Source organism: Petaurus breviceps, unplaced genomic scaffold (genome assembly GCF_028583685.1).
Source record: "Petaurus breviceps papuanus isolate PSGF00001 unplaced genomic scaffold, PetGlider_PUasm1.0 208, whole genome shotgun sequence".
Taxonomy (NCBI): Eukaryota; Metazoa; Chordata; class Mammalia; order Diprotodontia; family Petauridae; genus Petaurus; species Petaurus breviceps.
The window spans coordinates 31,506,849-31,533,634 of record NW_027185852.1 but is presented as its reverse complement, the minus strand read 5'-3'; the positions used below and the strand labels follow the sequence as shown (position 1 = coordinate 31,533,634).

The following is a 26,786-nucleotide window of genomic DNA, read 5'->3' as shown; positions in this document are numbered from 1 at the left end:
CATCCCCAAAAATCACCCAGGGTGGTGGCAGCAGAGCTGAAATTCAAACCCAGTGTTTGTTCCCTCTCTTCATGTTAGTTTCTTTGGCCCACAGGCACTGACCCTCCCATTAGACACCTTTTGCTGAAGCTTATACTGCTTCTTTTCTCCAGTTCTGGGTCTAGCTCATGCCTTAACCCCTAGAGCAGGGTGGGAGAACCAGCCAAACAAAATGTATTTACTTTGAGACAAAAATACATTTCTCTATTTTTTTTACTATATTTTTCAATGATTTGTTTGAACAAAGAGCCAGTTGGCTTATTTCTGGTTCTCAAACACCACCACCCTAGTGACTCATTGAGCTGGCAACCCACCCACATCCTTGGATCCTTTTCAGACACTACAGTCTGTCCAGCCATGTTTCCACCATCTTGTACTTAAGAAGTTGGGTTTTTGAACCTAAGTATGAGACATTTCTCTCTGCTGCATAGCATCATTTCAGATTCAGCCCAGTGTCTTGCCTTTCGTGTTCTTTTTTTAAAATATTTTATTTTTTTTCCAATTACATATAAAAAAAATTTTAACTTTTTAAAAAATTTTGAGTTCCAAATTCTCTCCCTCCTTGCCTTGCTCTCTCCCCTCCCCGCCCTGAAAGAGTAAGCAGTTTGATATAGGCTATGTATGTGCCGTCATCCCAAACGTATTTCCATATTAGTCATGTGGTAAAAGAAAACACAGACCAAAAAAAACCACCAAAAAATAAAGTGGAAAATAATGTGCTTCAGTGTACATTCAGACGCCATCCTTTTTTTCTCTGGAGGTGGGTAGCATTTTTTATTAGTCCTTTGGAATAGTCTTGGATCATTGTATTACTGAGAATAGCTAAGTCACAACTGATCATTATGCAGTATTGCTAATATTGCTATGTGCAATGTTTTCCTGGTTTTGCTCACTTCATTTTGCATCATTTCACGTCCAGGTTTTTCTGAAATCATCCTGCTTGTCATTTCTTAGAGCACAATAGTATTCCATTGTAATCACGTACCAATTCTCCTATTGATGGGAATCCCCTCAATTTCAAATTCTTTGCCACAGCAAAAAGCTGCTATAAATATTTTTGTACAAATAGGTCCTTTTCCTTTTTTAAAAAATCTCTTTGGATTATAGACCTAATAGTATTCTGGGGTCAAAGGGTGTAAACATTTTTGTAGCCCTTTGGGCATAGTTCTAAACTACTCTCCAGAAGGCTTGGTTCAATTCACAGTTCCCCCAGCTGCACTAGTGTCCCAATTTTCCCTCATCCCCTCCAACATTTATCATTTTATTTTTGTATCCTGTTAGCCAATCTGATAGGTATGGCATTGTACCTCAGAGCTGTTTTAATCTGCATTTCCCTGATCTGCAATGATTTAGAGCATTTTTATGTGACCAAAGATAGCCTTGATTACTTCATCTGAAAATTACCTGTTCATATTCTTTGATCATTTTTCAGTAGTCTTATAAATTTGACTCAGTTCTCCTTATATTTGTGAAATGAGGCCTTTATCAAAGATACTTGTTGTAAAAACTGTTTTTCAGCTTTCTGCTTTTCTTCTAATTTTGGCTGCATTAGTTTTGTTTCTGAAAATGCCTTTTAATTTAATATAATCACAATTATCCATTTTACACCTCCTGATGCTCTCAGTCTCTTGTTTAGTCCCAAATTCTTCCCTTCTCCCTTCATGTTCTTTTTTTATACAGCTCCATCATCCCTAGTGTCCGCTATCCCTCCCACCACTGTGTCAGATGCACATTTAATGGATGTGCCATCTAATCCTTTATCCAAGTCATTGGATAGACTCAGGGCCAAGCACAGAACCCCTGGAGCACTCCACCAGAGACCTCCTGCCAGTGTGATGTTGAACCTCTGGCTACTCCATTCCTCACCATCTCTTCCACAAGAGCAGTATAAGATACTTTATCAAAGCTTTGCCCACATTTAGAAAAACTATAGCATTCCCCTGATCTTTAGCTACCTTGTCAAAAAAGAAGATGTTGGCCTAGCAGGCTGTTCTTCGTGAAAGTAGTGTGGTGAAAAGATCCCTGGATCTGTGTGTAGTCAATGGCCCTGGGTTTAAATCCTCGCTTGGCCATTTACTACTTGTCTGACCTTGGGCAAACCACTTACTCTCTCTGGGTCTTCTGGAGAGACAACAAGGTGTTCTGGGTCCGTATTCCTATAACTGTAGTTCATGAGCAAGGAACACAAACCACAGAAAAGGCATTTATGGAAACAGCACGGTAAAAAAAAAAACAGCACAGTAAAGGTTACAAAGCTTCTCTCCCATCAGCCTGGGGTGCTTTTCTCACAAATGCCTGCGGCATTGTTGGGAAGAATGGCCACCCTCATAGAGCTCCAAGTGGGAGGTAGAGGTGTAAGGGACATGTGACCAACTCAGGCCTCCACACACTACAGGCAGTGCCCTGAGGATCGGTGTCCTTTCGGGCTTGTGATTCTGCTCAAGGTCCCAAAGTGTCTCTTACTGAGGAATTGTTCCACTGTAAGACACCTTGGCCAGTGGAGGAAAGGATTGCATTAGAGACAAGACAAGCAATTCCCTTTCAAGAGCAGGGCTCCGGCTCTCTTCTCTACTGCCAGGGGTGACTCTCAGCTTGCTCATGCTTTCTTAAGGCCACCAGCCAATTGCTAGCCACCCATAAATTCATGAGATGGATGAATTGGAGTGGGTTGAAGCTCAGAGGCCATCTGGAGGCTATTTAGGCCTAAGCCTTGTTCATAAATGAAGCCAGAATCCAGGAGCCCAAGAGATTGATTGGTTTGCCCAGAATCATAGTTATTCAGTGGCAAAGCTCAGTTGCCAGCCTGGAGGCTTTGATTTGGCTAACACACTGCTTCCTTTCTGTCAAGTTGATTGAGAAACTCCTTTACATCAAAGAAGAGTGATGAATGTGTCTATGTCCCCCCCTAATACTTGTTCACCATGTGAGAAGAACGGGTTCCTGCCGGCTTCCCATCCTTTACCGGTTGCACATAGACAAGGTCATCACCCACAGTTTTGGGGAATGTGACTGCTCAGTCTGAAAGGGGCAGAACCTCTGCAGCTCCAGGTCTTTCTTACCTCTACCTGAAATCCTGTGATTTCATCAAGTGAGTGGAAGAGACTCAGTCCCTCAAGTCTCCTGATGAGCCCTGCTGCTGCAGAGGCCTGGAGGCAGCCACCCTTCCCTCCAATGGCACTTCTTAAACCTGAAAGCTGCAGCCACTTTTGGAAGGACCAGGACTCCCTTCCCAGACACATGACCTGAGTCTCCCAAAAGGCAACTTTGAAACCACATCAGCATAAGCTGAACGTGGGGGTCAAGTCCTCCACTGATCCATGCACACTGGCATTCTCTGGTGTGCTACCTTCCTCCACCCCCCACCCTCCACCTCTTGTCCATCCAAACTGAGGTGCCCACCACTCAGAGATGAGGTCAGCAGGTGTCTGACCCATCCCCCCAACCTCTGTCACCCTCTCCCCCTGCTCTGTTCCAGCACCAGCCGGCTCCGGGCCATGGCCATCCTGGGCACTGAGGGTCGAGGCTCTTTCTCCTGTCCCAAGACCAAGGCAGATGGGAGCCCAAAGGTGAGTCTCCCTTCCCCCCCCTCCACAGAATTTGGGCTGCCCAGCCTAGAACCTCACTCCTTCCTCTTCTTCCCTCAGAGCACCAGCTCTCCCATCACTACCTACCATCTGCAGCGGGCTCTGCCTGGAGGCATTGTGCTCATGGAACTGGCTTTCCAGGTGAGTGCTGGGCACAGCCTGCTGTCCCTCAGCCCCAGTCTGCTTCGGCCTGTCCTAGTTCCTGTCCTCAGAAGGCGGGTTAGTAAAGGGAGGATGTGACATGCTGCCTTGCCCAGCCCCAAGGTGCCAGGACTTTCCCTCCAGAGTGAACAGATGTTGTAGATAACACACACAGGTTGGAGCCCTTTGTCTCTCTGCCCTAAGCATGCAGGACAGGACCAGTGCAGAGTAGGAAACACAGTGTGTGGGAGGGCACGGGTGAGCTCTGGGTGGGATGGGAGGAGAGCAATACGGGAAAGCTCCTTGGAGGAGGCAGTGCCCGGGCTCAGCAGCAGCAGATCAGGCATCTGGCAGTCAGCAGCCATTTATTGAGCACCTACCATAGGCCAGGTACTCTGCCCAAGGCAGGAAATAACAAGACAGAAGTTGCACTTTTTGTCTGTAAGAACCTTTGGGGCAGCCAGGTAGCATAGGCCTGGAGTGAGGAAAACCTTGGTTCATATCTGGCCTTGGACCCTGACTAGCTGGGCAGGTCATTTAACCCTGTTTGCCTCAGTTTCCTCACCTGTAAAATGATCTGAAGAAGGAAATGGCAAACCACCCCGGTATCTGTGCCCAGAAAACCCCAGATGGGGTGATAAGCGGTTGGGTGCAGCTGAGATGCCTGAGTTCTGTGTGTTCTTGTGTACGATCGTGTCCGACTCTTCATGACCCTGTGTGGGCCAGAGTTCCAGAAGCAGGGCACAGCCAGTGCAAAGGCGTAGAGATGGGAGATGGGGCACTGTGTGCGAGGAACAGCAAGGAAGCTAGTGTTGCCTACTCTCAGGCTTCACGGAGGAGAGTAAAGCTAAGAGACCAGAAGGGTAGGGAGAGCTTTGAAAGCCAGAGGCGAGAGGGAGCCCCTGGAGTTTGCTGAGTGGGGCCAGGGAGAGCTTTAGGGAAATCCCTCTGGTGGCTGAGCAGAGGCTGGAGGGGGGTGGGGAGAGAACAGGCACCTGGTAGCTGTGGCATGGTGCAGGCCTGTGCCAGGGTGGGAGCTGGGGACGGGGTGGCCAGCCTGGGTGCCCGAGAGAAGGGCGTGGCCCTGGCTGGTCATAGGAAGAAGAGAAGGTTTGGGGGAAGGATGACGAGTTCAGTCTTGGGTGTGTTTAGCTCAAGATGTCTACAGGACATGTGGTTTGAGATGGCCAGTGGGCAGTTAGAGATTTGAGTCTGCAGATTCAGGGAGAGATGAGGGCTGGACGATAAGTGTTCAGATCATCGGCATAGAGGGGATAAGTGAATCTCTGGGAGCTGAGGACATTACCACATGAAATAGTATAGAGGGACAAAAGAGGGCCCAGGATAGAAGCCCGTGGGCCACCCTTCATTAGCAGGTGTGACCTGAATGAGGATCAAGCAGAGGAGGCTGAGAGGTAGGAGGAGAATGAGGAGGGGGCTGGGACCTGGACACCCAGACAAGAGGGGGCTGGGACCTGGACACCCAGACAAGAGGGGGCTGGGGCCTGGACACCCAGACAAGAGGGGGCTGGGGCCTGGACACCCGGACAAGAGGGGGCTGGGGCCTGGACACCCGGGCAAGAGGGAGCTGGGGCAGGAGGGAGCTGGGGCCTGGTCACCTAGGCAGGAGGGTCTCCAGCAGAGGGTGAGCTGCAGTGTCAGAGGCTGCAGAGGAGGATGAGGAGGGAGGAGAGGCTGTGGGGCTGGGCAGGCAGCTGGCAGGAATGCTAAGGCCAGGGAGGGCTTTCTGAGAACATGGGAGATGCTGTGGAGGGGGAGAGGGGAGGCAGGAGGCGAGTGAGACCCGGGGGTGGGGGACCATCCTCTCCTCTCCAGGGTTCCAGGGGCCTCCCTACCAGAGTGGGGGAGAGGCCAGGGGACGGTGTCAGGAGGGGTGTGGGGTGACGTGGGACTCAGAGAGGGAACCCAGAGCAGGAAGAGAGGAGAGTGTGGCCTGGGAGGGGCAGTGATCTGAATGCAAATCCAGCCTCAGACATTTACTGACTTTGTGACCCTGGACAGTCCACTTCAGTGCTCTCTATCTCAGTTTCACCACCTATAGAAGGGGGATAGGAGCACCCCAAGGTTGCTGTGAGGATCACTTGATTTGACATTTTGCCAGCCTTGAGGCACTCAGTCATGGCCGGCCATTACAAGTCAGGGCAGCAGTGATGGCCTGGGAAAGAGCTGAGGGTGGAGGGGCTGAAGGTCCCAGGGAGGGCAAAGCACAGGAGAGATAAGGCTCACACTGACCCAAAGAATGACCCAAAGGATGCGTCACTCACGGCAGAGGACGCTTCTGGTGCGCGATTGGACTGCAAGGGCTGATGGGCTCCCGGGGGGTGGGCCCTGCACTCTGTGCTGGGTGCAGCAGCCATGGGCGCTAGCAGGAAGCAGGACCAAGCTAGGCAGTGGAAGGGGCCATGGGGAGCCCCTGCCCCAGCCTACTTTGTTAGAGGCACTGCCTAGTCTGGATAGAATAGGGGCTGGAGAGAATGCCCGGGGGTGCCTGAGCATCTGGGAGGAGCAGGTCAGAAATCAGAGAAGTTTGTTCAGGACAGAGCAGGGTGGGCAGAAGCAGAGTGGGAGGGAGCCTGGCTTCAGCCGCGGGGCAGCTTGTGGCGGCCAAGACATGCCCATTGGGGCAGCAGAAATAGACCACTTTGGCCGGGTGGGGCGTGAATGGCAGGGCATCATGGGAAATAAGGCTGGGAGGGGGCCCTGAAGTCAGGTTCTGGAGGGCATGAGGGCTAGGCCAGAGTTGGTGCTTGAGAAGTGGCAGGGACGCAGCCTGGGCAGACAGCCCAGGCTGTAGAAAATCATCTTGGCAGCTGTGTTCAGGATGGTTGAGAAGGGGGAATGCCATTGGGATAAGTCAGGCAGGAGGTGAAGGGGACCAGAGGTAAGGTCACAGCTGCATGGGGGGCAGGGGAGGCAGGGAGACTGGAAGTCTGGGGAGGGTGAAGATATGGCCCTTAACCCTTGCCTTCTTGGCTCCTCCCAGGGCTGTTACTTCTGTGTGAAGCAATACGCGTTGGAGTGTTCCCGCATCCCCATGGGGCAGGCTGTTAATTCACAGGTAAGGTGGGCAGCAAGGGTGGGAGGAGGGAGAAGGGGAAGGTTCTTGTTTCTGCCTGGTCCTGGAAGCGAGGTGTTGCTGAGGACTGTGAGCAGAGATTAGGCCAGCTCCCTTCCCTTAACCCCCCAAAGATAGAGTGAGAGCCAGGGCCAGGAAAGATGTCAACCCATTATTAAGCACTTCCAGTAAACCAAGCACTGTGCCAGGCACTGGGGAGGCAGGCAGAACTTACGTCCTAAGATGCATGGGTAAGGCTGAGTGCCACAAGAGGCCTTGTGACCTCCCACCCTTGCGAGCCCATGGCTCTCCTGGCTGCTGGCTTTCCCACCTGCCATTCTCATAAGCAGCAGGGAGAGAGACTGACCTTGTACCTTATGTCCAAGACTTTCCAGGCCCGGGGGGGAGGCACTTCCTGAGTCCCCTCCCAGAGTATCCTTTGGTCACCAGATCCTGAGGCCCTGTTGTGACAAGTTGTGAAGGTCCCCTGCCCCACCCCCAGCAGGACCACAGAGGCCAGCCTCAGTGCCCCCTGAGCAAGGCACGTCCAGCACCCTGCTCTTCTCCCAACGACCTGCTCCTCAGGCACTAGGGCTCCAGCTGCCAGCCCCCCTCCCTGCCCCTTCCTCCTCAGCCTAAATGCCTGTCCAAGGTCGGGTTTCCCCTCTTGTTCCAACCCCTTCACCACCTTCCACCTGAAGCCCTGATTCCATCAGGGTTTGCTTAGGAACCTTCCATCTTGCCTGAATAACATGGAAGATGATGAGGTTTCCCAGCCTAGGCAGGGGATGCTGTCAGTTGGCTTGGGCCATCACATGCTCAGCACAGCACATCCCTTGTTTTCCTGGCTCTCCATCGGCCTGAGACTCACCTCTGAGGCTGTAGAGTGAGGCCCAGGAACCTCCCACCATGCCTGATGGGGCCTCCCTCTGCCTCGCTTCTCTTGGGTCCAACACTCCTGGCCAGTGACCTCCTGGAGGCCCCATGAGCCCACCTGCCCCCCCTCAAGTCACGCAGTGCTCCCCAGGGTTCTCTCCCCTTGTCTCCTCCCCTTCTATGCCTTCAGCTGAGAGTTTGTCTCCTCCTACCCCTTCCACAGAAGCCGGAAATCCAGCTAGGAGCAATAAAGGAGTTTAGGAGTCATCTAGTAACGTCCCCTCACTTTACAGTCCAGGGCACTGAGGCCTGGCCACACTGCAAGTCCCGGGAGACGAGCCAGGCTCTCTCCCCCGCATTGGTCAGGCCCTGAATGTGGCTAACTGCCCTGGGCCCTCTTCACCTGTGTCTCCCCTCAGCTCTCCATGCTATTCACTGAAGAGTGTGACAAGGTCCGAGACCTGATGCACGTGCACTCCTTCAGTTATGACTTCCACTTGCGGCTGGCGCACCAGCACGTGCTGGGCTCCCACCTGGCCCTGCGCCAGGGCTACCACCTCACCAGCTTCCTGCGCTGTTTCCTCACTCACCACCCCGATGGCCCCAACTTTGGCCGCAACCACATCTACCAGGGTAAGGGAGCCAGAGCCTGGGCCACCCCTCTGCCAGGGCCCCCGGCAGCAGCTGCCCACTCCCCTTGGTCCCCTCTGCTCCACAGGCACCATGGAGCTCCCCACCCAGCTCATCGCCGCACACCAGCTGTACAATTACGTGGCCGACCACGCCAGCACCTACCGCCTGAAGCCGCTGCGCATGGCCCGGCCCGGCGGGGGCCCTGAGCACAATGAGTACGCCCTGGTGTCTGTGTGGAACAGGTGAGGCTGCCCCAGGGTGAAGCTCCTGCAGTGTCTGCCCCCCACAATGCTCAGTCCCTTCCCCCGCAGTGGGGCCAGGCCAGGCAGCAGCCTAGCACGAGCCTCTCCTTGTAGTCCGGGCGTCTACCAGGATGTGGAGGGCCTCCGGCACCAGGACGACTTCGATGTGTCCCTGCTGGTGTGTCACTGTGCCGCCCCCTTCGAGGAGCAGGGGGAGGCCGAGAGGCACGTGCTCCGGTAAGCCTGGCTGGGAAGCAGGGGCAGCCTCTGGGGTGGGCGGCCCCAGCCCAGCCTCATGGCCTGCCCGTGTCTGTGCCCCCAGCCTGCAGTTCTTCGTGGTGCTCACCAGCCAGCGGGAGCTCTTCCCCCGGCTCACTGCTGACATGCGCCGCTTCCGGAAGTCCCCTCGCCTCACTCCCGAGCCAGAAGGTCCCAGCGGGTCGAGGGGGGGCCCCAGCGAGGTTGGGGGAGGCCCGCCAGGTTCTGACTCCAGCCCCGAGCCAGGCTCAGCAGCGCCCCTGTTCCCACCCCTGGCCGCTGAGGTGGCTGTGGCACGGACGCTGTTGGCCCAGCTGGTGCAGCAGGCCGGTGGTCACTGTCGCCGAGACACGCTTTGGAAGCGCCTCTTCCTGCTGGAGCCACCTGGGGCTGACCGGCTGCGGCTGGGTGGGCGTCTGGCCCTGGCAGAGCTGGAGGAGCTGCTGGGAGCCGTGCACGCCAAGTCCATTGGGGACATTGACCCCCAGCTGGTGAGGCACGGGCAGGAGGGGGCAGGAGGGGTGCGAGGGGGCCAGTTTGCACTGGCTAAGCCGGCTCAGCGTGAGTGTGTGGCTACCCCAGGACTGCTTCCTGTCCATGACGGTCTCCTGGTACCAGAGCCTTGTCAAAGTCCTCCTGAGCCGCTTCCCCCAGAGCTGCCGCCACTTCCAGAGCCCAGATTCAGGGACTCAGTATTTGGTGAGGGGCCCTCCCTCATTTGGAGGCCAAGCCATTCTCTGGGGGTTCCTCCCATTCCCCTTCCAAGACTTGCCCCTAGGAGCAGTGTGTGGTGCTGGCCTTAGGAAGTCCTGTGTGGGCTGGGTCGGGGGACGTCTGCAGAGCCTAGGGGTGACCAGAAAGGAGGGGTGGGCTGGCCCCTTCACCAGGAAGGACAGCGTTAGAGGCTCTCAGGGGGAAGCCCTCGGTGAGGACATCATGGTCCACACCCCAGGTGCAGAGGTGGTCAGACTCCTGGGAGCAGCAGCTGGGCCCCAGCTCCTCTGGGGAGACAGAGCACAGTGCCATGCATAGGAGTACCCAGATGACTTAGAGGGGGCTTCTGTGGGGGGTGGGTCTTGGGCAGAGCCTCAAGCCAAGCTGGGGCTTCTCAGAGGCCGAGAGGAGGAGCAGGCCATGTGTTCCAGGCCGGGCCGAGTTCCAAGGAACAGCGAGGAGGTCAGTGTGTCTGTCACAGGTTATGGGGAGAAGTGTGACCAGAGCATGGAGACAGACTGGGAAGGGCTTGAAGTGCTTAGCAACTTCCTCGGAGCAATAGGGAGCCAGTGCAGAATCTTGAAGGAGCGACATGGTCAGAGGTGTGCTAATTTAGGAACGTCATTTAGAACTGTGTGGAGAATGGATTAGAGGGGGGACTATTAGGAAGAGGCTGCTAGCATGCCTAAGGGAGAAGAGGACCAGCTGATGTGGGAGAGAGATGAGGACTTGGCAGTGAATGGGTGTGGCAGGTGAGGCAGTAGGAAGCTGGACATGGCAGAGCAAAGCAATTGCATCACATCACTGCATGGCCTGCCAGTGCCTGGGGGGAAGCATTAGACGGGGGGAGAAGTTCCCAGGAGGAGCAGGAACCTGGCGTTGCTTCAACGGCATCAAAAGAATTTTCTCCTAGGGTGCTGAATGTGGGATCCGATCTGATCCAATCCAATGATGCTCAGTAGGGACTTATGTAAAGTCATACATTTTGGACCCAAAAGGCAGCTTGCCAAATTCAAGATGAGGGAGATATGGGTAGAAAGTTTATCTGAAAAAGATCTAGAGGTCCAAGTGGAGTGCTAATTCAGTAGCTGAGGCAGCAGAGTGACTGACCAGCCCAGACAGCTGGTGTGAGCTTGGCCCTATTGAGGGTGAGAGGCCCAGTGGTCAAGCCAAGGAATACACCTTGGTCAGCTCACAGCCCAAGGATCCTGGGTCTTTCTGGGCTCCATTTTGGAAGGAGGACATTGGCTCCCTGGGGTCCAGCTGCAATTGACTAAGGAGGCCATTCCCAGGACCCTCTTGGTCTTGCAAGGAGCCGTGCACATCCGGCACTCAGGGCTCAGTCTGGGGCTGGCTAGCCAGCCACCCCTGAGGACTGAGGGAGGAGCCCTGGGGAGCAGGAAGTAGAGATGGAGAAGGTGGGAGAGCACAGGGCAGATGGGCAGAGAAGAGGGGGGAGAGGGGGCTGGGGGAGGACTGGGCCAGAGAACTGAGCCCAGTGTTACCCTGCCCCTGCCCAGGTGGTGCTAAATCAGAAGTTCACAGACTGCTTCGTGTTGGTGTTTCTGGATTCTCACTCAGGAAAGACGGTGAGTGGGCACGGTGCCAGGGTGCCAGGGCCTGACGTTGAGGATCCTGGTCTCCGCTCTTCACTGGCAGCCTCTCTTGTCTCTCTAGTCGCTCACAGTGGTTTTCCGAGAGCCGTTTCCTGTACAGCCCCAGAACAGCGAAAGCCCTCCTGCCCAGCTGGTCTCCACCTACCACCACCTGGAGTCTGTCATCAACACAGCCTGCTTCACCCTGTGGACTCGCCTCCTCTGAGGAGGGGCCATGCTCGCCAGACCTACTGACTACCAGGAATCCTCCCTGGAGCTGCCCCATACCTGCTGACCACCTGGACTCAGGGGCCCCTTTGTGGGTGACTGCTGAGGGTCAGCCCTTGGGGGGTCAGGCTTAATGAGAAGTAGTACTCTGTTGGTCTCCAGGCTTCCATTCCTCAGGCCTAGGCTGGACCTCTTGAGCCGTGCATACACCTACCCTGGCAGGAGAGGACTGGGTCTGCCAGCCACCATATGATGCCCCTCCCTGCCTCTTGGTTGGGCACCATGAGAGGGAGAAGAAAAGGAAAAAGATTGAGCAGAGCCCTGACAATAAAGGTGCATGTTGCTGCTGTCCTCATGGGGAGCTGGACCCCTCAACCTCGGAGCTGCTCACACTGATCCCGTAGCTGGCCCCAGAGGTCTTGGTGCTGGCCTGTCCATTCTCCCTGCAGGCCCTCAGTCCACTCTGGCCCTAGAGAAGTTTCCTGAGTTTGTTGCCAGCAGTAGCAGTGGCAGGGAAAGAAAGCTCCTGTGTGCACTTGGGGGCGATCCCCGGTGGCAGCCCTGGCCAAGCCACTGCCTCCCAGACTCAGTTTTTCCAGTAGTAAGACAGGAATCCACTTCATGGGGCTCCTGTGGGAACTTTGGGGGGGGGGTCATAGCAAAGCTTCTCTGGTACTCCCCGATTCCCAAATAGACCCCCAGGACTAGGCCACAGATTTCTCCCAGGCCTGACCTTCCTAGGATGGGCAGGCATCTGAGGCTTTGCTGCCACCCCAGCAGAACTGAGGCCGTCCTGGGATTTGGGGGGCAGGCCACAGTAAATGCCTCCTGTATACAGCAGCTTGTCCTTGGGGATACAGGCAGGGTGTACCTGAGGCCTGAAGAGAAAGGACATGAGCTGTCTCCTTACCTCCCCCTACTTCGCTCACGTCTTGTCCTTCCCTGCCCTCGCTGCCCTCACTCCCTGTGCCCTGTCTTATTCTCTGCCTTGACAAATTCAGTTCTGAACACTCCCAATAAAATACTGTGACCAAGGATAAGTCGGTTCTCTGTGGGCTTCAGCTTTCTCACTGACAACATGAGGTTGAATTCAACCAGGAGTTCCCTCCTGAAGATCAGCCTCCTTGACCTTGGTGATACTTTCAAGCTAATTGCCCTCCCCATTGGGCCCTGGCAGCCCTCCAGGCTGGTTCTCCATCTCCTGCTTGCAGGTCTAAGCCCTCAGGACCTTGTTTGTAGAACTCATCTGCCTCCATTGTGGAATTGTTGACCAGCCTCAGAAGGGTGGATGGGAGGGCCTCCCTCCCCTTGGGCCCGTGGCCTGCACCCTCCCCTCTTCTATGGCCTCCCCGCCTCCAATCTTGTCAGACATTCAGAGTCAGAAGGGGGAAGCAGGGTGTCATTCAAGGCTCCTCCGAGGCATCCCACCTGGGAGAGCTCTTAACAGAGCAGTTCTCCATGCCTCACACAAATCTCTGATCTCTCCAGTGTTGGGGGTCCTTCCACCACCGCTGCTTGCACCTCATCTCACCCATCTGTCCTGGGTGACTCGGCCAGGTTCCCTCCTATTGACCACAGTGGGCTCCGGTCATCGCAAGGATGGTGGTGAAGTACAAGGGCTACATCCTCTGACCCCAGGACCAGTCCTCTCCATGGTCTTGTGGTCAGCCCGTTATGTGCCGAGGGGGACGTCTTTCTTCCTTGTTGAATGCTGAGGACTCACACAAAGCAAGGAGAAGACAGTTCTCTGCTCTCAGGGAGCTTATAGTCTAATGGGGGCAGACAAGCCGCATAGAGGGTAGTAATAGAGGTAAGTCGCTATCATGGAGGAAGGGAGGATCAGGAAAAGCTTCCTGTAGACGGTGGGATTTTAGCTGGGACTTGAAGGAGGCCAGAAGGTGGAGATGAGGGAGGGAATTCCAGGCAGGGGCCACAACCAGTGAAAATGCCTGGAGTCTGGAAGTGGAGTGTTACTAGAGTGAGGCCCGTGTGACTGGACCCCAGGGTATGTGAGGTGGGGGAGTGGAAAGGGCTTTGAGAATGCCAAGCAGGATTTTGTACTTGACCCTGGAAGAGACGTGGTCCGATCTGCAATGCAGGAAGGTCGTTTTGGCTGTTGAGTGGAGGCTGCACAGAGTGGGAGAGACCTAAGGAAGGAAGACTATAACCTATGCTATTGCAATGATGAACTCCCTTACCGGAGGGGAGGTGATGGCGGAGAAGAGAAGGGAGCATATGTGAGAGGTGTTGGAAGGCAGATTTCATGGGCTTTGGCAGCAGATTGGGGTCTGGGTGGCTGGGAGGGAGGTAGTGCCCTTACCAGTGATGGGCTTAGGAAGAGAGGAGGGTTTAAGATTAGTTTTAGACATGTTGAGTTTAGGATTTCTACTCGACATAACTCTAGATGTCCAATTGGAGATGCCATTCTGAAGGTCAGGAGGGAGATTAGGGCCAGACAAGTCGATGGGACAGTCATCCATATAGAGATGACCATTGAAACTGGGAGGTGAAACAAGCGGAAAGAGTGTGGAGGGAGAAGCCCAAATGGCCCAGGAAGGAGCTTCGAGGGACACCCTCACTTCGTGGGTGTGCCCTAAATAGAGACCAGCAAAGGTGAGTAAGGGGCAGTTAGGTGGAAGAGCCAGGAGGGCAGAATCATGAAAACCTCTAGAGAAGGGAGTATCAGAGTCACTCTGGAGAGAGCAATTTCAGTTGGGTGAGGAGGCTGGAAGCCAGATTGCAGAGTCAAGAGGAAAGGAAGAGAAGACAGTTGTGCTTGGCCTTCACGAGTAGAGCCACAGAAGGGAGGAAAGACATGGGATGCTAGCTGGGTGGGGGGGAACTGGTCGAGGGTTTTTGGGAATGGGGGAGACCTAACATATAGGCAGTTAGGGAAGCAGCCAGTAGACTAGGAAAGACAATGCCAAAGTAAAGATGAGAGCCGCAACCATCTGTGGGAGAAGATGGGATGGAAAGAGATCACCTGTACACGTAGAGGGCTTGGCCTTGACAAGGAGAAGGGCCGCTTCTTCGTGAGAGACAAGAGTGGTGGAGCAGATAGTCTCACTGGAAGAACACTGGCCTTTGCCTCCAGAATAAGCTGGGGTCAGGCGAAGCACTGGACAATTTCCTCAGAGGCCACACGGTCTGCTCTGCCTCCTTTCCTGTCTGAGCCTGGCTCCTCAACCATCTGCCCGTGCCTACCCTGAAGATTTAGTCTGCTGTGGAATACTGTTTGTGGGATCCTGCCTGTGCCCCGCTGGACCTGTCCACAAAGATAGCCTGGATTCTTCTTTAGATTGTTCTCAAACATTTTGGATAGGTGGTGAAATGGGCTCACTTCATGGACTTCTGGTCTCCTACCATTCTGATGCCCAACCTTTGGATGCTCTCCATTTGACAATACCTGTAGTGCCCAGATGTGGTCTAACCAGCACAGAAGGACTTGCCCTTTCATACCTGGACATATCTGCTTCCCCTCTGTAATACTTAACACTTAATATAGGCTTGTTGAGGGATTAACTGCAGCCTAAGATCCAATTATTAGCTTTCTCACCTGTCATAGCACACTGTTGACTCAGCTTCATTTCAGATGAGCCGCCTTCTCCCCAGTTCTCCTCAATCTTAGTTTTATAAAGATAATTTTGTGAATCTGTATTGGACCTTACATTTATGACTCCTTAATGTGATTCAGCTTGGACCAAGGGCTTTTTTAAGCTGCCATTCAGTGATCCCCAGCTACGTTGGATTATCTGCAAATTTGTCTTTATCAAAGTCACAGACTTTATCTTATATGTCTTTATCAAAGTCACGGAAAGGACCGTCCAGCCCAGGGTCAAGCAGAGACCTCTGCAAGCACTCTACTGGAGAAAAATCTTCCCAGATAATATTGAAATAATAACTGCACTTTGGGTCTAGGAATCCAATCAGGTTGGAATCTATCTAATTGTCAGTAATAGGTCACATCTCTCCATCTTTTCCAGAATAGTCTGGGAGATTTCATCCAGAGGCAGCTAGGTGGCGCTTTAGGTCACAGAGCACTGGGCCTGGAGTTAGGAAAACCTGAGTTCAAATCCTTCTTCTGACACTTGTTAGCTGTTTGACCCTGGGCAAGTCATTTAATCTCCCTGAGCCTTAATTTCCTCATCTGTAAAATGGGGATAATAAATAGTACCTATCACACAGGGTTTTAAGGATCCAGTGAGATAATATTTGTAAATGGCTTTGTAAATCTTAAATTGCTATATAAATGCCACTGAGATGATTATTATTATTTTAATAATGGAATTATTATTACTAAGATCTAAGTAAACTATCCAGAGAATTCTCATCTACCAGTTCAGTGAACCCCTTCAAAAAAGGAAACAAGGTGGAGCTGGTTGTGAATACTGCTTCACTTCTTTCTCCAGATGATTACTGTCTCTTTAATAATATATTCTCAGAATTCCCCAGGAATCAAGTCAAACTCACTGTCCTATAGTTTGCAGACTCTTTTCTTCCTTTTTGGAAAATGAGGACATTTGCCCTTTTCTAATCCTGTCTCGGTGACGTTTCCAGTTATCACTCTGCAGTCCTGTCTGCTGACTCCTATGAGGGAGGCCAGAGTTCACCTGGGCCTGGTCAGCCAGGTGTTAGGTATTAACTCCCATTAGTCATGTTTGCTTTTGTCCTTCATTGTCCAAAGAGCACTTCCTTTAATAGAGCAAAATAAGCCTCCTGGTTCTGTCTTGTTGATTGGCTGCCAGCTTGGAACCTCTACTTTCCCTCAATATTGCTAAAGTCCCCTTGGCCTGGCTGGGCAGCCCTTTGACCCTCCTGACACTGTCCCTACTGGGAGGGCCAGCCCTCCCTTCTGCAGCCATCCTGATTTCTGTGCTAGCTTGCTCTTCTGGAGAACCTTCTAAAAATCTAAGGTGGTTAGAAAGCTCCCTGTGTGTCCATTAATCAGTTCTCTCTCATTTCCTCAGAACTTTCTTCTTGAGAGCTCTTCCTCCATCCCCCTTAGGGTGGATACAGTGTTAGTCCATGAGATCATACCTCTTCAAGGGTCAAAGCTTGGAGGTGAGAGGTCAACAGTCAACCTCTTCTAAGTTGCTGACCTGACCTGATTCCAGTCTGTTCTTTGCTCAATCAGCCAGCCCTGCCTTCCTTGTCTTCCCTGGTAGGCACTGTTCCCTCTTTCCTTTACTCTGCCACTTTAGGCCCTGAACAGCAACTCCAGATTGATTTTTTGCATTTTTTCAGATCCTGGAATCCCCCAGACTTGACACCTGAGCCACCCATATCTGGCCTTTGCCCCTTCTTTCTTTACTCCACCTCCATCAGACCCCAAAGGAGAAAACAAAGATGGGCTCCAGGGACATCTGTTAGTGGAGGAAAGGAAAACTGCCCAGTCCCCGGACTGGGGACCAGGAGGGGAAAAACTGAGCAGAAATAAAAGCTAATAACTCAGGTCCCCTGCAAGCCTCACCCATTGTGATGGACTCAACCTGGGCACTCCTGAGTGACTAGGAAGGACTCCTCCATCCCTCAGCTCCTCCTTGTTCCATATATAATGCTGTCTTCCCACGATCCCTAGGCGGAGCTCATTCCTGACTGAGAGGAATCTCAACAATGAGAGATTAAAACTCTTCGTTGGGGCTAGTCACCCTCCCAAGTGACAATTGCCAGTTCTGTTTCTCAGCCACCCAGGCAGCAAAGCCACTGCTGGGGTGATGTTTTTAGCTGGTGACCCAAGGAGGAGAAGGTAGGGATCCAAATCTGGAGGTAGAGAAAAGAATTACATCTCCAATCTTAGGAGTCCCTTGATTAGAGCCCTGGGCCACCAGCACCATGGGGACCTGTAAGTGAGACAGATCATATCAGACACACCACTTTGGTCATTAGGGGCTGTGGAAGGGAGGAGGTGCCTTTTGCCCCAGTTCACAGAGGAGGGTCAGAAATTCCCAGATGTTTCCATAATCTGCCCCTGGAGAATACCTAGTGTGGAAGTGGCCTTAGTAACCCCAAGATCCCCAGTTCCCCAATTCAAATCCCCCCCACCCTTACTTCCCTGCCTTGGTTTCAAGTGGGACCTATGGCCCCAGACTCCAGGTCCCAAGCAAGCCCAGAGGCAGCTGGGTGGTATGAGTCAGAGCTGTGGATTTGGACCAGAAGAACGGAATTCAAATTCAGCTCAGATGCTTACTAGGCAAGTCCCGCCTTTTTGGTACCACTCAGTTTCATTATCAGGAAAGTGGGGGCAATAATAAAACTCACTTCCCAGGGTTCTTGTAGGGACAAAAATGGAAGTCATATTTGCAAAGTTCTTGGAAAGCCCCACATAAACGCTGACTAGTAGTGGGGTGGGGGGTAGGAGATTTAGTGGACAGTTGACTCCAGGCCTCACAGATGTTTGACATGGTAGGAGTAGGCCGGGGGACATGGGGTTCCTCTACCCACTGGGGCTCCTACATCTGGGAGGTGAAGGTCCCGCCACAGCAAAAGAAGTGTCTGGGGTTCTCCCCAAACCTTCCTGAATGTAAATCCCGGGGCAGCCCCGCTTAACCCCCACTCCCACCCCAGCACCGCGGGTGAGCCGAACAGATATCAGTTAGCTGCCGCTAATTTTCCGTCCCCACACAGCTCCGCAGTCACGCACGGGTGGCTACGTGGAACTATCCTCCCAGAGCACAGCCCTACAGTGCCCACACCGCACTTGATGCGCTCGCACCCGTGGCGTCCCTCTCCCCAACTCAGGGGCGGATGTGCGGAGCCGCCTCCCACCCCGATGCAGAGCCCATTGTGCCCACGCCTTGCCCAGCTCCACGGCCGCACTTGATGCGCTCGCAACCGTGGCCGTCCTCCTCCCCTGCGCCCTGGTGCCAATGCCGCCTGCGCCTCCGGGGAGCCTGCCGGCCTGGCGCCGGGGGTGGTTCCTCCGGGAGTTCGCGCTCGCCAGCCTCTCCAGCTCCAGCCCCTGCTCCCGGACCGGCTCTGTAGTTGGCCTCTCCACAGACACGAGAGGGCGCCCACGCTCTACCTGCGAATTCGGGATCCAACCTAACCGGAAATAAACCCCGCGGGGATCCCCCTTCCCCCTCTTCCAGTCTACCTGGGCGGCCTCCCTAAACCTACCCCGCCCCTCTCCCCAGCAGCTGCAGGCCCTGTCCCCGGACCCTTTCTACACGAGCCCACCGTACACGCCCCCTTGGCCCTGGGAACAAGTGTCGCCAACTGGCCCCGCCCTAGCTGCAAGGACTGGCCCTCACAGCCAGGGCAGACCCAGCCGTTCACCCCCACCCACCCCCCAGTCTTGCTTTCCGCCTCTGCTTGGAGATCCCATCCACGAACAGGGAGCTCACCACATCTCGAGTCAGTCCTTTTCACTCTGGGACAGCTCTCATCCCTAGGAAGTGATTCCTAACCTTAGGCTTAAGTCAGCCGGTCAATAAAAATCTATAAAGCGCCTACTCAGTGCCAGGGGCAGTGCAAAGTGCTGGGAATACAAAGAAAGGTGAAAGACAGTCCCCGCGCAAGGAGCTCTCCGTCTGTGAGGGAGACAAGCAAACAGCTATGTACAAACTAGACCCATATGTCCCATTTCTGGGGGATTTGGGCCGAGTTTGGAAGAAAGGCACAAAGCAAAAGTGAGAAGGGAGAGAGCATTGCAGGAATGGGGGGCAACAGCTGTCCTGGAATACCTGGAAAAGTCAAGGCTGTGTTCTGCCCCCTGCCCCCTTCCTCCTTCCCCGCTGCTCTCCCTCTCCTCCCTCACTTTCCCTCTTTCCTCCCCTCCCCACTGGGGCTGGGAGAGTGTGAGGATGTATGCGCATCAGAATGAAGCAGGTGTGTGGGGGAGCATTGTGGGATCGGGTCGCCCCAACTTCCTTGTAGCTATTTGGCATTTTCCTATACAATTGCCCAAAGGACAGGGATGTCTCTCTTTTGCCTTCATGGCTCCAAGTAAGGGCAGTGTGGCCAAGTACCTAGTGAGTCAGCCTGGAGACAGGGAGCACCTAGGATCAGGCCCAGCCTATGGCACCTACTAGCTCACTTCACCACTCAGTGACCCAAGCATCTCTCTAAGACTCTCTGAGGTGCAGAGAAGGTGCTGGTCTGCACTGGAAAAGTCATCTCCTCTCCTGGGCGTTCCCTTCTAGCTATGACATCTCTGCTCTAGGCCCTGTCCCCGCTTCCATCCTAGCCCTGGACCTCACCAGGGGAGGGGCTCACAGACTGGAGGATGGGGAACTTCCTCTTGCTCACCCTCCCTATCTCCTGGCTTGTGTATTTCTCAAACCAGGTCCTCATTCCCTCTGACCTCAGCGACTGTAAATTTGTTGCCTGTATCATTACTCTCTAGTTGTTATCTATCAGGCCATTTTCAGCTTCCTTTTATGTTGACGGCCCCCAAGAGAATGTAAGCTCCTTGAAGGCAGTCCTTGTCTTTCTGCTGGTATTTTACTTAGCACAGTGCCTGGCACACAGTAAACATTGAATAAATGTTTGTTCTGTGACTGATAGAAGGCTTTCCTCAGCTGCCACATCCACCCCCTCCTCACTTCCAAGTTGCTAACGCCTCCGCTGCCCCCTCACCAGTTTACCAGCAATTACCTTGCATCGATTTTTGGTCAGAGACAATTCTGACTCTGGGGAAGGGGGGAGGGGAGATGAGGAATGTTTCTTTTTTCTCTTTGTACCCTTAGAGCTTGGCATAGAGCAGGTGTTTAATAAATGTTCCTTGGTTGGTTGATTAATCATTTATTTTAGTCCTTCTAAAGCTGGAGTAATCAACCAGAGGAAATCCTATCCTTCCTTTAAGGGGGGGAGGGGGCCTGTGGTAGGAGACTGATGGGAAACTTTGAGGGAAGCGACTCCCCTCTCCCAATTTGTGAAAGGAGAGGAAATCTAGGCATCGGCTGGCCTGCATCCTAGGTTTGGGGAGTACCGATTGTCCGAGGGTCAGAGGAAGGACAGAGGGCTCTGTTTACTAGGGTTCCACAGAGGAGATCAGCCCAGGAGGGGATGGGAGAAGCTCAAGAATAAAGTCTGAGCGCACAAAGGGAACACATTCCAGGGAGGAGGAAAGAAGGAATTTGTCTGAAGAGCCCAATGGGAGTCCAACAGGGAGCTCCTCCAACAAGCTGAGGGAGGAGGGCAGGTCGGCAGGTCCCGGGATCTAGACCAGGAACGGCACCATCAGAAGTCGCTCCAGGTGGGGCTGAAGTGAAGTTGCTGGGGGAGGGGGGCGCCAGGACAACAAAAGGGCTGGATCTATTACTTTTTGAAGCGGTGCTGGGGAAAAGAGGAGGCTGGGGGAAGTCTGGCCCTGCGGCACGGAGGGCAGGGCACCTCGTTAACTACAGAGTAACCAAGGGCAGGGCCGAGCTCCAAGCGCTCCGATCCTCCCTGGCTTCTGGTTTCTTTGTCTGGAGACTCGTCTCTGGACCACACGGGAGGGGACGACGGCGGATGCCCGGGATCATAAGGAGGCAGCGGGGCTTCGCGAAGGAGGCGAGCACCTGGCCCAGGTGACGACCCCGCCTCCTGCACGAGTCCCGGAGCGAGGGTCGCCCGGGAAGGCGAGTCCTCCGCCTGCAGCCCCGGGTGAGGTTCCAGGGGCCCAGAGACCCAGCTTTGCAGCCGATGGGGGAGACGCGGGGAGGGCCCTCGTGGGAAAGACCCCTGGAGGCCGGGGGCTCGCCCGCGGAGGCCCCGCGGACGTCCGGGGCCAGGGCTGGCTCGGCCAGTACGGCTCGGCGCCGGGCGGCTGCAGGGACACAGGTGGGGGCTCCTTCGGCCCGACCCTCGCGCCCCCAGGGGAACATGGGGAGCGGCTGCGGGCGGCCCCCTCCCCTGCTGGTCAGGCTCGCACGCCGGGGGGAGGTCCTCGCCCGCGCCCAGTGTGCACACGCGGGGAACCCCGCGCGCACCGACCCCGCTCCCCAGGCCTCCGCCGGGGAGTGGAGGCGCGCGCGCGAGGGCGGGGGCGCGCACGGCGCTCGGGGCGCGCACGGCCGCCGGGCACGCGGGCGAGGAGGCGGCGGCGGCAGCGGCGGCGGCTCGGCTCGCGGGCTGGGCTGGGCTGGCGCTCCGGAGGCCGGACCGGCGGGTGGACGGGCGCGGGGCCCGGGGCACGGGGAGCCCGAGCAGGGCGGCCATGCAGAGCGGGGACGCGGGGGCTCGCGGCAGTAGGAGCAGCAGCGCGGGTGAGTACGGCCCCCCGCGTCCGTATCTCCCCGTGGGGGCCGTAGCCGTGGCCGCCGACGGGGGGGAAGGGAGGAAGGAGACGCGCGGGTGGGGGGGCGTCCCGGCCGGTCACCCCCTCTTCCCCGCCCTTGTACGCCCCCGGGCCGGTCCCCTCCCCCGCCTCCCTGCGTGTCCACGCCGGCTCGGTGTCCGTGCCCGTGGTCAGGGCCCGGGCGGGGCCCGCGAGAGGCAAAGTCCTCGAGGCCCCCCCCCAGGGCACGTGCCGAGTGGGGGGGGAAGAGGCGCCCCGCGGGGGGGGGGGCGTCTCCCAGAGTCTGGGTCTGCGCTCCCCCTCCCCCCGCGCCCGCGCGCAGGAATGCCGCCCCTCCGGCTTTTCCAGCCCGGCCGGCCCCGCCCCCTGCCCCGCCCCACCGGCCCGGCTACCTGGGGGGGGGCGGCGGGGGAGCCTGGAGGCCTCGGAGGAGGGGGCGGGGCAGGGGGAGAGGGCTAGTCAGGGCTGCGAGCAGCCTGCCCCGGGGTCTTGCGGCTGGCGGCCTGTGCGGGCAGCCCGGGAGGGATGGGGAGCTCACCACCTCCGCGTGCGCCTCCCTTTGCAGCCCCCTGGCCCCCAGCGAGGCCTGCTCCTACTCCCTGGGGACCAGGCAGCGCAGGCCCCCGTCCCCTGGCCACCAGCCCCCCTCCGACCGGACGGTGCGCGCCCCTTCTTGTGGGCTCGCAGTGGCCTCCCAGAGCCCCGGCCCCCTTTCAGAAGAGCCATGCGGCCTCTGCCTTGTACTTTTCAGTGGCTTTTTTTTAATCCAGGTTTGGGACTTTCCGTTTTTAGGAGATGCAGGAGCTCTCTGTGTGGCCACAGCATCTCCCAGAGCTGGCCTGCCCTCTGGTCCATCTGTGTCCTTCTATTACCCCCCCCCCCCCAAGCAGAATAGGCTCAGTCCCTTTTTTCTTGCCTCTGCCCCTACAGGGTCCCCCATCCCTGCTGTTGCTGTTTCACTTGGGATGCCTTCTGTGTCTCTGTATAAGTCAGTAGCAAACAGCGGTGGTCCCCAGGCGGTGGTAGCAGGACGGCTCCCTGGGGCTGTCTGTCCATCTGCCCGGCCCCTCCCCCACGGGCACCATCCTCTGCCTGTATCTGTAGGCCTCATTTCTGCCAGAGCGTGGTGACCCTTTGCTCAGCTCTCCCTAGCATTCTCCTGAGCTGCTAATGCAGTGACCTCATAAAAGGAAATCGTGTGGGTCAGGAGAGCCCTCCAGAGTCTCCCCAGAAAGCTGGGGGGCTCCCTGCGCCACACTGCAGACTCTCATCGTCTACCACCTCCCCACCAGGAGCATTTGATGTCCCCCTCCTTCTCCTCTTCCTCCCTCGTCCCTACATCCAGACCCAGCCAGGGTATCTCCTGAATATGCCCCCTTCTCTCCTTCACCCGACCCTGGTACAGCCCCTCATCAACTCATATCTGGACTATTGCAATAGCTGCTGAGGGTCTGCCTGCCTCCACCTTCCCTCTCTAGTCTGTCATTTAGTCAGTCAGTCTTTTGAAGCATTTATTAGGCACTTACTGTATGCTAAAAGTTAAGAAAAGTTTTTTTTTAATTGCCATTGCTGCCAGATTCCCCCTCCTGATGAGCCCCTCTGACTGAATGATGTCCCTCCTGTGCTCACGATGTTCTGGTGGCTACCCAGGACTGCCTCTAGCCTTGGCATTCCAAACCAGGACTCCCACCTCCCTTTCCCAAGTGATTTCTTGTGACTTCCTAGCCTCTGGCTGTGTCCTCCAAGCTCCCTCCCTCCTCCTTGCTTCCTGTGGTACAAGGGCAAGAGGCTGAGCTGGACTCTGCCTCTGACGCTTCCTGGCTGCTGGGTGACCCTGGGCAAGTCTCAGCCCTGCTGGGCCTCACTGGCCTCACTTACAGAACGAGACTGAAATACCTGAAGGCCCTGTTTCCCTGGAGGCTCAGCCTTGGGGCCCAGCTCAGGCCCCCTCTTCCATGCAGTCCCCTGGGCTTCAGCTGCTTCTGTCCTCTGCCCTTCCTCTTCTGTGCCAACTTCTTTGTGGACCTTCCCTCCTGGATTCAAAGCTTCTCGAAGGCAGGGATGGGGTCACCTTGCAGAACACAGGATCTGGGAACCAGTCTGGGGCTATGCCCACATGCTGTTGTCTGGGGCCTGAGGAGGGCAGGTGTTCCTGGACCCAAGTACAGGGGAGCTCGAGGGGCCTGCTGCCCAGTGGCCGACCAGCCACGTGGGCTGGCCTTCGCAGGGCATCGGCTTCATGGCTGAAGGCAGGGCTGCTCCAGGACTGAACCTGGGCTCTGGAGGATGAGGTGGGGGGGACTGTGAGGGAACTGAGTCACGGAGGCAAGAAGGAGTGCTGTGTGTGCTGGGGAGGGAGGATCTTGGACGCCTGTCTAAAACTTGATCCGGGGGCAGCTGGAGCCATGGGCAGTGACTTTCAGGGAAGGTGAATTGGGCCTTTCTGAGGGAGAGGTCAAGAGGAGGAAGTGTGCTCCTTGGGCTGTGAGAAAGCGCTGTCCTCAGGTGATGGGGTCCCCCCGCCCCATCTTCAGACCAGCCTCTGTTCAGTCTTGTTTGTAAATCATAGGCAGCAGACCTAGGGCTGAGATGGATGGCTGTCTGGGGGGTGCTCAGGTGCTGACGTCCAGCAGAGGAAGACAGATGCCCGCAGAAAGTAGAGCTTATGAGGAACACGGGCAGTGGAGAGCCACAGAGACCGCTAGGTTGTTGGTTTGTCCACTCTGCCTCACTGGCCGTCTGTCCTGAAGCTGTTCTGGGGACTGAGGTGGGCATGCCTCAGACTTGGGTGCGGGCAGCAGCAGAGGTCGCAGTCACCCCCTGGGGAGTGTGAGCTTGGAGCACTTGATGGCTTGCCAGAGCTCCCTCCTCTGTGACCCCTCTTGGTGCCCAGTGAGGGGGAGAGTGGGAGGGGGGCCTCGCCAGCTTTGGGTCTCCTGACCTCCACATGGCCTGGCATTCAGGGACCCCATGGTCCTGGCTCTCCTCCTCCAGATCCCAAGCTGCCCCAGCTCCTTGATTACCAGAGGCCTAACTCCCCTGCCGCTTTCTGTCTCTGCAGAAATGAACCAAGGACCCCGAGCTCCAGCCCAGGCCTCTCAGGCATCTGTGCAGTAGAGGTGACAGATTGAAGACTCAGGTGAGGACGGCCCGGCTGGGCTCTGGGCCCTGGTAGTGACAGAGGCCCCTGTGGCATGGGGGGTGGCAGGCAGCGCCTCAATGCCAGGGAGGAGGGAGCCACTGAAGGTTGTTGAGTAGGACAGTGGCATGTGCTCTGGGCAGTCACTTTGGTGACTGAGTAGAAGGAACCACTGGAGACTGGCACACCCTCCCACAGGCGTTGCCCTAGTCCAGGGCCTGCACAGAGTGGGGTTGTACGAGTGTGAAGAAGGGGCTGTTCTCAGGCAGGAAGCTGTGTGCTGGGCTTTGTGCTGAGTGCTTTGGCAGCATGTAAAACGGATGTGAGCAGAAAGACAAGCCTTGCCCTCAGACAGCTTATAGTATAATGGTGAACATCCTGACAATGAGGGAGGGCCATACATAGGAGGGGCCAGGGCTGCAACCTGACTCTGAGCAGGACCATCACCTGGTCCAGAGGTTCCGGGGAGAGCTCCCCACGGGAGGAGCACGTGGAAAATGAGGGACGGATGCCCGTAGGGCTGCATCGAGGACGCAGGATAGTGCAGGGGGGCCTGGCAGGAGCTGGGAGGGACCCCTGAGGTCATTGGGTCCAGCCCTCTTGTTTTACGGGTGAGGAAACTGAGGTCTAGAGGGGGCCAGTAATCTGCCTCAGGCCACAGGAGGAAGGAAAGGGGAAGAGGATGAGTGTTTCTGTGCTATCTGCCATGTGCCCTTTGGTCCTCACCACAACCCTGGGAGAAGGTGCCAGGATAATGTCTGTGTCACCGCTGAGGAGCCTGAGACAAGCAAGCTCACTGACTTGTCCAGGGTCATACAGCTCCTAAGTGTTTGAGGCAGGGTTTGAACTCGGGTCCTCCTGACCCCAGGCCCAGCGCTCTTCCCGCTGAGCTGTGCAGCTGAAGGGTAAGTGACAGAGCTGCATTTTGAACCCAGGCCTCTCACTGCAGACTGGGTGCTCTTCCCATCGCCCTATGAGGCCTGTCTGCCAGTCATTGGCTGCAGGGACCAAGTTTGTAGAAGCTCAGGATTGGAGGGGACCCTGAGGCTCTGAGTCCCTAAGAGTCCCTCCATCAGCATGCCAGCCTCTGCCCAGAGACCTCACCTCCCAGAGCAGCCCACGGTATTGGGCCCACTCTTGTTTTCCTGACATCAGCCTCCACTTGTCTCATTGGGACTCTCCCCCACCTCTGGGCCTGGTCAGAAAAGGATCCTGGCTTCCTTCTTCAGGCCTTCCACCACGCTCTCTCAGCCGAGACCCTCACTCTTCCCCTGCTGGGAAGGCTGTTCACCATGCAACCCCTTTTTTCTCCATTTAACCCCCTGTCCCTGGAATCATCCCCTCCTTTGCTCTTTTTGGAGAAGGATCTGGAGTGAGCCTCTCCCCTGGGCTCTTGACTCCCAGTTGCCTCCTCTACTTAGTCCATACTTCCCTGCTGCCTTCCACCAACCCATGCTGGACAAACCCTTCCTCGACCCTGCCATCCCTCTTGCTTTCAGCTGTTTATCCTTGGCCACTGTGCTTGAGAAAAGCCATGTCTATGCCCCTTCTTCACCTCCCACTCATAGCCCTCCAAATGTGACTTCTGACCCCTGCCCTTAGCTATTCACCTGGGGCTGTTCTTGCCTTAATCCTGAGCCTTAGAATGCATTTGGGTTTTTTTTTGTTTGTTTGTTTTTTGCTTTTTGGAGGGGGGAGGGCAGGGTAGTTGGGGTTAAGTGACTTGCCCAAGGTCACACAGCTAGTACGTGTTAAGTGTCTAAGGCCGGATTTGAACCCAGGTCCTCCTGACTCCAGCCGGTGCTGTATTCACTAGGCTAACTAGCCGCCCCAAGAATGCATTTGTTTTTGATAGGAGTGCAACTGTGCACCCCCCAAGGCTCCCAGGACTCCAGTGTAAGGGGCTTGGTCATTCTAATCATACACCCCAATCACCTTTTAAGTCGGTGGCCTTTTGTTTCTCCTCCCTCTGACGACCTCCCCTGCCCCATCCCTCCATCCTGCTCTCTCCGGCTCCCTCCTTTGGACTGACCCCTGCT

General features: G+C 55.7%; 2 protein-coding genes across 4 annotated transcripts in view; both read left to right on the top strand.

The window, feature by feature from the left end:
* The window catches only part of LOC138165435 (KICSTOR complex protein SZT2-like), a 78,181-nt gene extending 65,755 nt beyond the window's left edge, over positions 1–12,426 (top strand). Inside the window, exons 63-72 of the mRNA XM_069093794.1 lie at positions 3,515–3,605; positions 3,684–3,764; positions 6,769–6,843; positions 8,136–8,349; positions 8,435–8,591; positions 8,706–8,828; positions 8,914–9,340; positions 9,432–9,548; positions 11,084–11,152; positions 11,241–12,426. Of these exons, the coding sequence (XP_068949895.1) occupies positions 3,515–3,605; positions 3,684–3,764; positions 6,769–6,843; positions 8,136–8,349; positions 8,435–8,591; positions 8,706–8,828; positions 8,914–9,340; positions 9,432–9,548; positions 11,084–11,152; positions 11,241–11,384 (1,498 nt within the window). The 3' untranslated portion in view covers positions 11,385–12,426. The remainder of the gene's footprint in view (positions 1–3,514; positions 3,606–3,683; positions 3,765–6,768; positions 6,844–8,135; positions 8,350–8,434; positions 8,592–8,705; positions 8,829–8,913; positions 9,341–9,431; positions 9,549–11,083; positions 11,153–11,240) is intronic.
* Positions 12,427–20,714: 8,288 nt separating this feature from the next.
* LOC138165433 (receptor-type tyrosine-protein phosphatase F) overlaps positions 20,715–26,786 on the top strand; it is a 95,454-nt gene continuing 89,382 nt past the window's right edge. For 2 of the 3 annotated variants that reach the window (XM_069093788.1, XM_069093786.1), the window contains exons 1-2: positions 21,425–21,576; positions 24,670–24,747. The gene's annotated coding sequence lies outside the window, so the exon portion shown is untranslated. Of the gene's footprint in view, positions 20,975–21,424; positions 21,577–24,669; positions 24,748–26,786 lie in introns of those variants that run through there. The other variant, XM_069093787.1, reaches the window with a different exon arrangement.